This window comes from Hemitrygon akajei, chromosome 29 (genome assembly GCF_048418815.1).
Source record: "Hemitrygon akajei chromosome 29, sHemAka1.3, whole genome shotgun sequence".
NCBI classification, from domain to species: Eukaryota; Metazoa; Chordata; class Chondrichthyes; order Myliobatiformes; family Dasyatidae; genus Hemitrygon; species Hemitrygon akajei.
Window position 1 is genome coordinate 50,946,241 of NC_133152.1, and position 15,443 is coordinate 50,961,683.

General features: G+C 39.8%; 2 protein-coding genes across 2 annotated transcripts in view; both read left to right on the plus strand.

Annotated features, from left to right (window-relative positions):
* Nucleotides 1–15,443, plus strand: part of LOC140718521 (uncharacterized) — a 182,864-nt gene that overhangs the window by 133,330 nt on the left and 34,091 nt on the right. The gene's annotated exons all lie outside the window — the stretch shown is intronic.
* Nucleotides 1–15,443, plus strand: part of LOC140718519 (tumor necrosis factor receptor superfamily member 3-like) — a 110,247-nt gene that overhangs the window by 10,808 nt on the left and 83,996 nt on the right. Inside the window, exons 4-6 of the mRNA XM_073032473.1 lie at nt 2,025–2,170; nt 3,185–3,210; nt 11,215–11,317. Of these exons, the coding sequence (XP_072888574.1) occupies nt 2,025–2,170; nt 3,185–3,210; nt 11,215–11,317 (275 nt within the window). The remainder of the gene's footprint in view (nt 1–2,024; nt 2,171–3,184; nt 3,211–11,214; nt 11,318–15,443) is intronic.

The window sequence follows — 15,443 nt, forward strand, 5'->3', positions numbered from 1 at the left end:
TCAATTTCCCTAAAAAATCATACATGGTATTGAGATCATGAGGAAATTCAGAGTGATATAGAGAAGTATAAAAATCTTGAAAAGATTTATTTATCTCATCGTGATTAACTGTCAAATCACCATTCTGTTTATGAATCTTAATAATTTGACATTTAACTGAAGCAGTCTTCAGTTGGTTAGCTAACAATTTGCCCAATTTATCACGATGCATATAAAATTCACTTATAGTTTTCATTAATTGATTTTAGATCAAGGATGTAAGTAATAAGCTGTGTTCCATTTGAAGCTCAACTCTTTGTTTATAGAGTTCCTCACTAGGAGTGATAGAATATTTCTTATCAATTTCTTTGATCTTATCAACCAATAAAAGAGTTTCATTCTTAATACGTTTCTCAAACCAACAGAATAGGAGATAATCTGTCCACGTATATATGCTTTAAAAGTGTCCCAAAGTGTTCCGCAGGAAATTTCTTCCGTTGTATTAGTTGAAAAGAAGTAATTAATCTGTTCCTTCACAAATTTAATGAAATCTGGATCTTGAAGCAAAGTAGAATCAAATCGCCATTGTCTAATGCTGGGAGCTGTGTCCATTAATTTAATAGAAAGTTTCATTGGAGCGAGATCAGAGATGGCTATAATGTCATATTTACAACCAATTACAGATGGAATAAAATGAGAGTCGATAAAAAAGTAGTCAATTCTCGAGTAAGATTGATAAACATGTGAGAAGAATGAAAACTCTTTGTCCTTAGGGTGTAGAAATCTCCAAATATCTGAAATTCCAGAATCAGTCAAAAAAGAGTTGATAAAAGCAGCCGACTTATTTGGTAAAGTCTGAGTGGATATAGATCTATCCAGCAGAGGATTTTAACAACAATTAAAGTCACCACCCATTATCAACATATATTCATTTATATTAGGTAGAGAAGTAAATAAAGACTTTAAAAAAAATCAGGATAGTCCACGTTTGGAGTGTAAAATGCTAATCTCCTGGGATTTTCATGCACATCAGTCTTTACAGAGAATGGTGCGAGAAACAACATCCAGTGGTGTGGGTGAAAATGCCTTGTTAATGAGAGGCCAGAGGAGAATAGCCAGACTGGGTCAGGCTGAGAGGAAGGTGACTGTAACACAAATGACCACACTTTACAGTAGTGATGTGCAGAGGAGCATCTCTGAATGGACAACAGGTTGAACTTTGAAGTGGATGGGCTACAGCCACCGAAGACCACAAACATACACTCACTTGCCACTTTATTAGGTAATGGAAGTACCTAATAAAGTGGCCACTGCGTGTACTTTTAATAATTAAATTTTAAATTTGGTATTCAGAGACGTTTAATGTATTTTTAAGTGCTCAGGGATTTTTATTGACTATAATTCTTGTCCTCTGAAATGTAACTTGTGTTTTTGTGTCTGGTTGGAAAAGTCAGCTTGTTTTATGCATTTTCTTCTATAAATAAAAATAAAAACCTGTGTATCCTTTCTTGGGTAAGGAGAGCAAATGTCTAGTCTCATCAAGGCCCTGTAGAATTATAATAAGATATATTTGCTTGACTGATGCATTATCAAGTTTTTTTTGTCTCTCCTTAGATGCAACTGAATGATTTCTATTTTCTCTTTTAAATTATCAGTCTGGTGAGCTGCTGAATTTAAATTCCATGAAGAAAAGAGTCTGGAGTTATTAAGAATCCCATTGTTAGCAATGCTAATGTTACCATGAAGTTGTGACATGGGGAAAAACAATAACTCTTCCCTTTTCATGATGCTTATGTTCATAGGAAATGGAGTGGGAGGCAAGGATCTTAACATTTCAGCAGGCAAATGAATAAGTTGGGAAAAAAGAAGAAATTGTAGTTTCAAAAAGCGTACTGAATAAATAAAGGGGTATATGTTCTAGGGATAAGGGGAAAAGAACAAGGGAGTGAAATTGATTTTTTTGGAAAGAAAAATTGCTGAACATTCTTGGGAGGTGCAGTTAATGGAGCATCTCAGTGATAATCTTTGTTTTCCATTTTCCATAGGGATGAACAGATGGTCCAAATGCCAACTGGGGTGGAAAAGCTCCATGTGGTAGCCCCAACCCTACAGGCTTTGCTCTTAATCGTATCTACTGTTACCTATATTGCATACCAAGTAAACAGTGAAAAACACTGCTTCATATTTTCAGGTATGGGATTTCTTCCATGTATTTCAGAAGGCCAGTAAAATCAGGAATATCAGTATGTGTACATCTCTGCATAATGGGTGGGAAACTTGAGCAAAAAATAAGAACTCAACAAGTTGAGTAACAACTGTAGATGCAAAGGAAACTCGGGTTGCAACTGGAATCTCAACGTGACCATTTTAGAGAGTGTGCAGGTGGACTACTAAACAGTCAGCTGGTCTACACTTGGTTTTGCCAGTGTGGAGGAGCCATGTTACAAGTTTTGAATGCAACAGACCAGGATGGAAGAATTGCACATGTATCCCTACTGCATTTGGATGATGGGAAAAGGGGAGTGCAGGGACAAGTGTTGCACCTCCTATTGTTGCAGGGGATGGGACAGGGTGGGCTTAGAAGGGAAAGATGGATTGGGGCATCACAGCGAGAATGGTTCCTGCGGAGAACAGAACGTTGGGGAAAGGTGATGATGTTTTTGGTTGTGGGATCCTGTGGAGCTGGTTGAAGTGCCAAAATTGATTTGCTGAATGTGGTGGGAAGCTCTTGTTTCGTCTGCAGAAAGCTTGGAAGATGGGTCGGGGAAGAGAATGGGAATACGAGATCAGACATATAGGAAATGCATGCATGGGCTCCATCAACCACAGCAGGGTGAAGCTGTGCTTCCTAAGGGAGGGGGACTCTTCTGAAGATTTGCAGTGGAGACCCTCGTCTTGAGAGCAGATGTTGTGGAGACAGAGAAATTGAGGGAAGGATATAGTGTCCTTATAGGAGACAGGATGAGAAGGGGATTTATTCAAAGGGAAGGAAACTTGCTGCTTGTATTTCCATGGTGGTGCACTTTATTTGAAAACATCAGAAATCAAAATGAAATTCAGTGGATTGGGCCTGGGAAGAGTTGGAAAGTAGCAAAGATAAACCCTGAGAGACTAATATTGTAGGCCTTCTGAGATTGTTCTTATTAGGATTTTAAATGTTTGATCTTTTTAAGTAATTGTAGAAATATATTTACATTTTTTTCAGCTACAAAATATGAAGAGTTCATAAAGGTAAGATTACATTATATTGCTTCATTTTATTATGAGAGAAAATGACATTTCAGGTAATCAAAGTTCAAAGTGTTTATTATCAAAGTACACATGTCATCATATACAACCGTGAGATTTGTTTTCTTGCGGGCATCCACAGCAAATCCAGGAAGAGAATCACTGAAAGATTGCACACAACAGGACTGTCAATTAACCAGTGTGCAAGAGACAACAAACTGCAAAATAGTAATTAGTAAACGATAAATACTGAGAACATGAGATGAAGAGTACTTGCTTGTCAAAATACTGCGGTCCTTGCCATTTACTTACTCTGTTGGTGTTTATGCCTTTCTTGTTAATGAAAGGGTCAAGTTTGGCAAATATACAACTAACTGGTCATGAGAAGCATCTTTTGAGTTGATGATGGTCAGGATGTTCACTGTAATGTTTTATGCACAGGTTAGACCAACGCTGTTCTCTCCACGGGTGAGATTCAGATTTATTTATCACATGTACATTGAAATATACAGTGAAATGCGTCATTTGCATTAACAACCAGAATTCTGGCACCAACATATTATACCCACTATGCTGGGTAGAACAACACAAAACACGACAAGCAGCAAATCAACCAAACAACAAATAAGTCCCTTTACTCTCCTACCGACACATGACTCTCCGACTTCAGGACAGGCCTCTTGGCCTCCTGGCTTAGAATTACAATTATTGCCATCTTTCACTGCAAATAATCCTGACAGCAATACTCCAGTGTCATCTCTATCTTCTGGCCTAGTACTTTGCAATTTTAAAATAATTATAGTTCTCTGGTAGATTTTGGCCCCAACCAATGTGCACATCAGTTAGACAAGATATATGGTTGCACTACAGTAAAAGGATTAACTTGGCAGTGTTGGTGCAGAAGCTACCTGTCTAGAAATTCCATGGTGCTGTGCTTGTATTATTTAAGTGGTATGAGATCGAATTTTGTGATAAATTGAATCGTAAGAGGACCACAACATAGCCAGAAGGAGGATGACATGCTGTATCTTGAGCTGGTGTTGGGCATTTTTGGAGAAATGTAGGAGGTTGCAAACTGGGAAGTCAATGTGGGAGTATTGCAAAGTGCAGGATCACCCTCGCAGACTGAATGGAGGTTTCTCAAGCTCAGATGATTCATGCTGTGAACTGTTTTTGAAGTCCACAAAACTGGAAACACTGCAGGTGAACGACCTCACCTGGAAAAATTGATATTCTTCTGGGATAAAGGGAAGGAAAGAGGTAAAAGGATGGTGGATAAGCAAAACGATAATGGTGTACGCCCTTTCGGTTACATGGGATAGTATTGTCAGAAGTTGACTGGTGAGTGGAGATGGGAGAATCTTCCAGGGAGTCATGGAGTTCGTTCCAATTAAGTCAAACTGCTCAGTTTTGTTTTTGGTAATGTATTCAGTTTTTAATACTTTGTAAGTGGTAAATGTGTGCAGCCTTGTAATAGTTAGCAAAGAGTGAAGCTTTGGAGACTACTGTTCTCCAGGAGTTGACAATCTGGTGCAAGTCAACCCCATCTTCTTAGCTTAATAGGGGCTGGAACGTCCTGTCTTTTATGCAACTTAGCAACCCCTGGCAAGCAAGCAACCAAGACATTTGACAAAATTGTAACAATTTTACAAAATCACTTGAGCCATAAACCCCTGGTAATAGTTGAGAAATGTAGATATTTCAGAAGGAACCAGTCAAAGGAGGCAAGCATTTCTGAACACATTGCAGAACTACGCAAACTTTTATCAGTACAGTGATTTCAGAGATGGGATTTCTGATGCATTAAGGGACAGGCTTGTATGTGGCATGCATAGTCAAAGCACCCAAAAGAGGCTACGGTCAGAAAAAGACCTGACCTTAGAACGGGCACTGACCATTGCAGTATCGATAGAGACTGCAGCAAAGGATGCAGCAGAACTACAGGAAAAGAGGTTTGAATGTGAAATGCACAAAATGTCCCTGAATAGTGCAAAAAGCTAAAAATATTGTCAATGTGGCACACCCTCCCAAGATGCAAGTGACTGTTGGCTTAAAGAAAAAGTTTGCAGAAATGGTCAGAAACAAGGTCACTTAGTGAGAGTGTCCAAGGCAGACAAATAGCACAACAGGGTGAAAAGTCTCACACACAACACTAAGCAAATGCATAAAATGACTGAATGTAAAACAGTATCAGACAGCACAGGCTCTGACAAAGGTGAGCTTTCATGCCTGGAACTGCATAGTATTACTGAAGCAGATAACAAAATCATATGGATCACTATAGATATATCTGGTGTAAAACTGAAAATGGAACTGGACACAGGGTCAGCTTTGTCTATAATTTCAAGGGCTGACTACAAAAGACTTGTGTTTTCTAAGCTACCGTTATAGAAGATCTAAGTGATGCTAAAGACCTACACAGGTGAAAAAGTTTCCCCCAAAGGCAAACTGGAAGTGAATGTGACGTATGGAGGCCATACACGGCAGTTAGAGCTTTATGTGTTGAAAAGTGGAGGGCCTACACACTTCAGAAATGAATGGTTGAAAAAAATCCAACTAGACTGGCACTCAATCAAAGTTCTCAATATCTCATCAACAGGCAACTGCAGCCCAGACGATAACACTAACCAGAGACTGTCACAGCTACTTAATGCACAGGGGGACTACTGCACAGGACTGAAAAAAGCTGCAGAGGATTATAAACTTAGTTGGCTCCATCTTGGGTACTAGCCTACAAAGTACCCAGCACATCTTCAAGGAGTGGTGTCTCAGAAAGGCAACGTCCATTATTAAGGACCTCCAGCGCCCAGGGCATGCCCATTTCTCACTGTTGCCATCGGGTAGGAGGTACAGAAGCCTGAAGGCACACACTCAGCGATTCAGGAACAGCTTCTTCCCCTCTCCTATCTGATTATTAAATGGACATTGAACCCATGGACACTACCTCACATTTTTTAATATATTTCTGTTTTTTGCACAATTTTTAATCTATTCAATATACGTATATTGTAATTGATTTACTTATTATTATTATTTTATTTTGTTTTTTTTCTTTTATATTATGTATTGCATTGTATTGCTGCTGCTAAATTAACAAATTTCACATCACACGCCAGTGATAATAAACATGATGCTAATGAGAAAATGTTTGAGAAGGACATTGATAAACTCAAAGGCACGAAGGCCAGAAATGAAATGGATGAAGCTGCAACACCAAGATTCCATAAAGCATGTCCAGTGCCTTGTACACTACGTCCTAAAGTGGATGCTGAACTTCAGAGCTTGGAGGCTTCTGGAATTTTCTCCAAGTTTGAGTGGAGGGATTGGGCCATGCCCATTGTCCCAGTGATGAGGAAAGGGAAGGTTGGAGCAGTTCACATACATGGGGATTGCAAAGTGAGCATCAACCCAGTGCTGTGTATTGTGCTGTCCTCTACCATGAATAGAAAACATTTTTGCATCTTTGGCAGACAGGGAGAGGTTTTCAAAGATTGACTTGTCATAAGCCTATCTGCAAATGGAGATTGCGGAGTCAAGATATTCCTCACGATCAACACTCAGAAGGGACTTTTCCAGTATAATCGTCTCGTCTTTGACGTCACATCAGCTCCAGCAATTAGGCAAAGTGCGATGGATCAAGTGCTCCACGATATCCCAGGAACACAGTGTTACCTTGATGACATCATTGTAACTGGCAGAAATAATGAAGAGCACCTCCAGAAATTTGGTAAAGCTCATACCAGACTGAGTGAGTATGGTCTGCACGCAAAAAGAGAGAAATGTGAGTTTTTCCAAGAATGAAATCGCATATTGTGGACATGTCATTGACAAGCATGGCTTACATAAGTCACAAAACAAGACTGAGGCAGTGCTACAGGCCAAACCAGAATATGTGTCACACCTCAGGTCATACTCTGGCCTTGTAAACTACTATAACCAGTTTTTCCCAAACATTGCTACAATGCTGCATTTATTGAACACACTTTTGCAAACAAGGCCAAAGTGGGAATGGTCAGACAGATGTGAAAGAGCGTTCAAAGAAACAAAGAGACTGCTAACATCAGATGAACTGCTCACCCATTATGACTCATCACTGCCCATCAGACTGCATGCAATGCATCCCCTTATGGCATTGGGGCATTTTGTCACACTCTATGAAAGATGGATCTGAATGTCTGATTGTGTTTGCTTCAAGATCACTGACAAGTGCAGAATGCAACTATGCACAGATCAAGCAAGAAGCCCTTAATCTAGTATGGGGAATAAGAAGTTCCATCACTACCTCTACAGTCAAAAGTTTACTCTAGTGACAGATCACCATATTCTTGTGTCTGTTTTCAATCCCAGGAAGGGAATTCGAGTGATGTCTGCTACCCGGTTACAACGTTGGGCATTGTTCCTAGGAGCCCACTCTTATGACGTACAGTTCAAGGTTACCAAACAACACAGCAACACTGTCGGCTTGTCATGTCTTCCACTGTTGGCAGCTGAAGAAGGAAAGTCTTCATACTGTGATTCAGCAGAAGTGTTCCACACCACATTGGTAACAAATATAAAGAAAAACAAGGAATGACCCAACATTGTCTATGACATCAGCATGCAAGGATGGCCAGCTCATGGTAACCCAATGTTTCCAGAGTTCTCAGTGAGATGAGACCAACTATCAGTACATCAAGGATGCTGATTTGTAGATCTTGTGTGGTTCCTTCCAAACTGCGTACCAGAGTGTTAGAGAATCTGCAGGAAGAACACCTGGGTACAGTCAAGATGAAGACTGTGGCATGGAGCAATGTGTGGTGGCTGGGAATAGATTGAAGACTTGGCCCAAAGCTGTTCAGGATGCCAAAATGTTCAAAATGCACCCCCACAGGCACCATTATACCCATGAGAATGACTGTCCTCACCATGGCAAAGAGTACATACTGACTTTGCTGGGCCATTCATGGACTCCATGTCCGATTACTGTGGATGCTCATTTGAAGTGGCCGGAGGTCGTACCAATGAAGTTAATCAGCTAAGAAAGGACTACTTCCGCTCTGAGGACTATCTTCACCAGAACTAGCTCACCTGAAAAAATTGTGAGTGACAACAGACCATGATACACGGCGGAATTCAGATGATTCATGAAGAAAAAGAACATCAAACATTTCAAATCAGCTCCTCACCACCCAGCAATGAATGGGTTAGCTGAAAGGTTTATCCAAACATTCAAGAAGTCCATTAAAGTGATGGACAAGGAGGACGTTTCTCTACAGCACAAGGTGGACAACTTCCTTTTTGTGTATTGGTCCTCTGGCCTTGTAATGACAAATTAAACACCTGCAGTACTGTTCATGAGCAGGAATCTGAGATCTCGCATAGACCTGAAACCAGACCTCTGGAGGGAAATGCAGAATAAACAGTTCAGTCAGTTGCTGAGAGAATCAGAAAGGAGCTTCGAGATTGGACAGGAAGTCCTAGCGTGTGATTACCAAGAGAACAGGTGGTCAACCGGTATGATAGCTACGGGAACTGGACCACTGATGTACACAGTGGATGTTGGAGATCAGACATGGAGATGTGGACCAGATAGTGGATGCTCAACTGAAGAACACACCTGAGTCGATTGCATCCAGCAAGACGGACACATTACAGCCACTGGACTTGCCTCTCAGTGATGATCATGACACTGACAGCAATGTGACACCGGCAACCGAGAATGTTGTCTTTGACAAAACACCTGCCAGACCTGATGTCACTCCACAGGTCCAGAGGAGCTATCCTGAAAGAAACAGCCTGAAGACACTCAATGTTTTAGGGTGAACTTCCCCTTCACCAGTAGATGAACTGACCTATGAACAGTACCTCACTATCTTTGCTCACTTTTTTGTACTATTTAATTTACTTTTCAAAATGAATTTTTAGTGTAAATTGTAGTTTTCTGCGTACATGTAGTGCTGATGGAAAACAACAAATTTCAGGACATGTAGTACTGTGCAAAAGCCTTAGGCACATATGTACTGTATAGCTAGGTGCTTAAGACTTTTGCACAGTACTGAGTCATTTTATGTATTGCACTGTACAGCTGCTGCAAAAACAACAAATTTCACGACTCGTGATAAATCTGGTTCTGAAAGTGGGAAGTGGGCAGGGAGAAGGTAATCATGGTTGGGAAAGGGGGAAGGGAGAGGGGGCAGTGGAGAGCACCAGAGAGACGTTCTGTAATGATTAATAAACCAAATTGAGAATCAAATAACCTTGCCTGGTATCTCAGGACTGGGTATGTCTGCACCCACACTGCCACCTGCCCCTGGCACTCCTTCTCTGTTACCTCTCTCGTGACGCTCCTCCCTCGCCATTCCCAACTTCCTTTGCTCCCACCAGATTTACAATCTTGCGCTCCGCTTCATGGTGATAAATACAGCACTGAGCAAAAGTCTTAGGCACCCTGGCTATACGTGTGCTTAAGATTTTTGCACAATATTGAATGTCATGATATTAAACTTGATTCTAATTCTGATAAACTTTAATCAGTGAACGTGCAAATCAAATCACTTAGTTTTTCTCGTCAAAGCTACAAACAAGGAAACATCATCTGCCACAATGCAACTGGATAAACTGGTCAAACTTTTTGTTGTATTTCAGAAGTCATGATTTTTTTTAGTGGCTAGTGTTGGTATCAGGAAGTGATTTAAAATAAGTTTTTAAAAAGTCAGGTCACTTTGGTACTGGAAGTCTGTCAAATGGTGGAAGTTAACAAATGTAACAATAGATGCCGGTGATATTAAACCTGGTTCTGATTCTGAAATGCCCTTCATCTGCCAGCTCGTACCCTGTACCCATTCCACCCCCCCACTTTATTAATATGGTTTCTTCCCTCTTTCTTTCAAGCCTTGATGACGAAGGGTCTTGGTCAGAAACATCAACTATTTATTCCCCTTTCTAGAAACATGGAAAACGGACAGCACAATACAGGCCCTTCGGCCCACAAAGCTGTGCTGAACATGTCCTTACCTCAGAAATTACCTAGGGCCCTCTATTTTTCTGAGCTCCATATACCTGTCCAGGAGTCTCTTAAAAGACCCTATCGTATCCACCTCCACAACTATCGCCAGCAGCCCAATCCATGCACTCACCACTCGCTGCATAAAAAGAAAACTTACCCCTGACATCTCCTCTGTACCTACTTCCAAGCACCTTAATACTGTGTCCTCTCGTGCTAGCCATTTCAGCTCTGGGAAAGCCTCTGACTATCCACATGATCGATGCCTCTCATCAGCTTATACACCTCTATCAGGTCACCTCTCATCCTCCGTTGCTTCAGGGAAAAAAGGCCGAGTTCACTCAACTTATTCTCATAAGGCATGCTCCTCAATCCAGGCAACATCCTTTATAGTTGCTCAGTTCCTCCAGCATTTTATGTGTTTTGCTCAAGATTTCCAGCATCTGCAGAATTTCTTATGTTTATGCTAGAAATAATAAGCTGGACGGGACACATTATTTAAACACTGATGAAACAGTAAAATTAGAGTAGTAAGGGAGCATTGGTGGCGAGTCAGCATCTCTCCACAGATGTCGCCTGACCAGCTGAGTATTCCCAGCCTTTTTTTTAGTGAAGTTTCAAGTATCTTCTATGCTTTGCTTGTCAACCAGAAACATTTACCAAAAACACAGCCTGACTACCTGAGAATTTTTATCATTTTCGGTCTTTAATTCAAATAAAAAATGACTTTCAAATCTCTTGGAGTAACTGTGCACTTACAATTTTATGCTTTGCATTAAACCGTAGTTGCAGTATAATTTCTATAATTGCCCCAGACCCTGTTGAAAACCTGACAGTAACGATGCTGATTAATCTATATAAAAGAGAACTATTTCTTTATTAATAGTCATGAAACAGTACAGCTTTATAATTACACTGTCGAGTGAAATGGAAGATTTTTATTAAATCTGCAGTGATACTTCTGTTTTTTAAAAAAATAATTTTTTTCAGTTGTAGTAATCCCTATATTTAATGTTTAATTACAGATTATTTTCCTTCTATTCCTGATTTCCCAAATTCCGGTGACAACTGCTTGTAACCCAGGGGAGTATGAAAATAATAGGGTCTGTTGTTCATTGTGTTCTCCAGGTAAGTGATGGCCAGTACTTTATACAATAATTATCTCAATGCCAACAGAATGCTTTTCATTAGCTTTCAAAAGTGGTGCAGCTATATTTTTACTAAAAAAAACATGCCAGAAATGGATTTTAGTAAGGCTTTGACAAGTTCATTGAAGGGAGGTTCATCCAGAGATAACAATTCCACGGGATCCATGATGAATTGGCTGTTTGGATTCAGAACTGGCCTGCCCATGGAGACAGGGTAGTAGTCAGTGGGACTTACTCTGGCTGGAGGTTTCTGATTAGTGGTGTTCTGCAGGGATCTGTACTTGGAACCCCTGCTGTTTGTGAAACATATAAATAACCTACAGTGGCATGCAAAGGTTAGGCACCCCTGGTCAAAATTTCTGTTACTGTGAATAGCTAAGCGAGTAAAAGATGACCTGATTTCCAAAAGGCATGAAGTTAAAGATGACACATTCCTTTAATATTTTAGGCAAGATTTCTTTTTTATTTCCATCTTTTACAGTTTCAAAATAACAAAAAAGGAAAAGGGCCCAAAGCAAAAGTTTGAGCACCCTACATGATCAGTACGTAGTAACACCCCCTTTGGCAAGTATCATAGCTTGTAAATGCTTTCTGTAGCCCGCTATGAGTCTTTCAATTCTTGTTTAGGGGATTGTCGCCCATTCTTCCTTGCAAAAGGCTTCTAGTTCTGTGAGATTCTTGGACTGTCTTCCATGCACTGCTCTTTTGAGGTCTATCCACAGATTTTCGATGATGTTTAGGTCAGGGGACTGTGAGGGCCATGGCAAAACCTTCAGCTTGCGCCTCTTGAGGTAGTCCATTGTGGATTTTCAGGTGTGTTTAGGATCATTATCCTGTTGTAGAAGCCATCCTTTTTTCATCTTCAGCTTTTCTTTTTACAGATGGTGTGATGTTTGCTTCCAGAATTTGCTGGTATTTAATTGAATTCATTCTTCCCTGTACCAGTAAAATGTTCCCAGTGCCATTGGCTGCAACACAAGCCCAAAGCATGATCGATCCACCCCCGTGCTTAACAGTGGGAGAGATGTTCTTTTCATGAAATTCTGCACCCTTTTTTCTCCGAACATACTTTTGCTCATTGTGGCCAGAAAGTTCTATTTTAACTTCATCAGTCCAAAATGCATCAGGCTTGTTTAGATGTTCCTTTGCAAACTTCTGATGTTGGATTTTGTGGTGAGGACACAGGAAAGCTTTTCTTCTGATGACAGTAGAACAGCGCACCACCACTCCAGAGTCTGCTAAATCTTCCTGAAGGTCTTTTGCAGTCAAACGGGGGTTTTGATTTGCCTTTCTAGCAATCCTACGAGCAGTTCTCTCGGAAAGTTTTCTTGCTCTTCCAGACCTCAACTTGACCTCCACCGTTCCTGTTAACTGCCATTTCTTAATTACCTTATGAACTGAGGAAACGGTTACGTGAAAACGCTTTGCTATCTACGTATAGCCTTCTCCTGGTTTGTGGGCATCATTTATTTTAATTTTCAGAGTGCTAGGCAGCTACTTAGAGGAGCCCATGGCTGCTGATTGTTGGGACAAGGTTTGAGGAGTCAGGGTATTTATAAAGCTTTGAAATTTGCATCACCTGGCCTTTCCTAATGATGACTGTGAACAAGCCATAGGCCTAACAAGGTAATTAAGGTCTGAGACCTTGGTAAAAGTAATCTGAGAGCGCAAATCTGTTGGGGTGCCCAAAGTTTTGCATGGTACTCCTTTCCTTTTTTTCCACTCTAAAATTGTACAAAACAAAAATAATACATGAATCTTGCTTAAAATGTTGAAAAGAATGTTTCATCTTTAACTTTATGACTTTTGGAGATCAGTTCTGCTCACTTAAGTATTCACAGTAACAGAAATTTTGACCAGGGGTGCCCAAACCTTTGCATGCCGCTGTATATGAAAACATAGATGGGTGGTTGGTAAGTTTGCAAATGATGCAAAGACCAGTGTTCTTGTGGATAGTGTAGGTGTCTGGCAAAGGGTACAGCAATATATAAACAGGTTGTAGATATGGGCACAGAAATGATCCAATGTGAAGTGATGCACTTCCGGAAATACAAAGAGACAATCCACTGTTACTGGCAAGACCATTAACAGTGTTGGTGGGTAGAAGGATTTGGGGCTTAAGTTCATAGCTCCCTGAAAGTGATTACAGGTTGATAGTGTGGTAAAGAAATCACATGGTATGCTTGCCTTTAATGTTGAGGAACTGAGTTGAAGAGTCGAGAAGTTATGTTGCAGCTGTATAAAATTCCAGTTAGGCCCCATCTAGAATATTGCATTGTTCTGGTTACCCTATTATGGGAAGGAGGGGGTGCAGAGAGGTTTACTAGGATGCTGTCTGGCTTAGAGTGCATCTGCTATAGGAATAGACTGGACAAACTTGGGCTGTCTTCTCTGGAGCAGCAGAGGCTGAGGAAGATTTGAAAGAGGTTTCTAGGATTATAAGAGGAAATGTACACTTTAATATTACTACTGACTCGATTGGAAGATATTTAATTGTTACTGGTTTATTATGCGAGCAAAAGGTAGCTCTGGTGTGTGTATACGCACCTAATGTAGATAATTCTGATTTTTTTTAAGAAATTTTTTTCAGAGTTACCAAATCTCAATGAATATAAGCTGATCATGGGTGGTGACTTTAATTGTTGCTTAAATCCGGCGATTGACAGGTCATCAACCAATCCGTCGCTTCCTAATAAAGCAGCAGCTTGTATTAACTCTTTTTTATTAGAATATGGCCTTGTCGATATTTGGAGATATAAACACCCCAATGATAAAAATTTCTCTTTTTTCTCACACGTCCATCACAAGTATTCTCAAATTGATTACTTTTTTTTAGATGCACGTCTGTTAAACTCCGTTGTTCAATGTGCGTATGACATCATTGCGCTCTCAGATCACGCTCCTTTATCGGATAGATTTTTGAAAATCTCACAGTGGAGATTGAACCCCGTATTGTTACGGGATCCAGCTTCTGTTAATTTTATTAAGGAGCAAATTTCTATATTTTTTGAATTTAATACAACTGAAGGAATATCAAATCTGGATATATGGGACATCTTGAAATCTTTTCTTAGGGGACCAATAATCTCATATTCAGCAGCCTTGAGAAATAAAACTAAAGTGGAATTGTCAGTGCTTATTAATAAAATTAAACAGATAGATAAAGCGTATTCAGTTAAACCTACTGAAGACCTATATAAAGAAAGGGTCGAACTTCAATCACAGTATGATTTGCTTATGACCTTTCCCAATGAACAGCAAATTTTTAAATCTAAAAGTTTATTTTATATACATAGGGAAAAATCTGCTAAACTTTTAGCGGGTCAGTTAAAGGCTGGGATGGTCAGAAGACAGATTTTTAAAATTCGCCGACCAGATAGAACAGAAACTTTAGATCCTTATGAAATTAATAAGATATTTATGTACTTTTATTCTAATCTTTATAAATCTGAATTCTCTGATAGTACTATTACTATGAATAGATTTTTGCAAAGGTTAAACATACCTCAAATTTCGATTCAAGATGTTGATATGTTAGATGCACTTATGAAACAAGAGGAGATAGCCAAGGCTATATCCTCTATGCATTTAGGTAAAGCTCTGGGACCTGATGGTTATACGGTAGAATTTTACAAGACTTTTCATGAAATGCTTACACCACATCTTCATCAAACCTTTACTGATTCTACATCCTCTGGGAACCTTCCTAAAACTTTTTATGAGGCACTAATTTCATTGATTCCAAAAAAAGGAAAAGACCCACTGGAATGTGTATCCTATAGATAGATAGATAGATAGATACTTTATTCATCCCCATGGGGAAATTCAACATTTTTTCCAATGTCCCATACACTTGTTGTAGCAAAAAACTCATTACATACAATACTTAACTCAGTAATAATATGACATGCATCTAAATCACTAACTCAAAAAGCATTAATAATAGCTTTAAAAAAAAGTTCTTAAGTCCTGGCAGTTGAATTGTAAAGCCTAATGGCATTGGGGAGTATTGACCTCTTCATCCTGTCTGAGGAGCATTGCATCGACAGTAACCTGTCACTGAAACTGCTTCTCTGTCTCTGGATGGTGCTATGTAGAGGATGTTC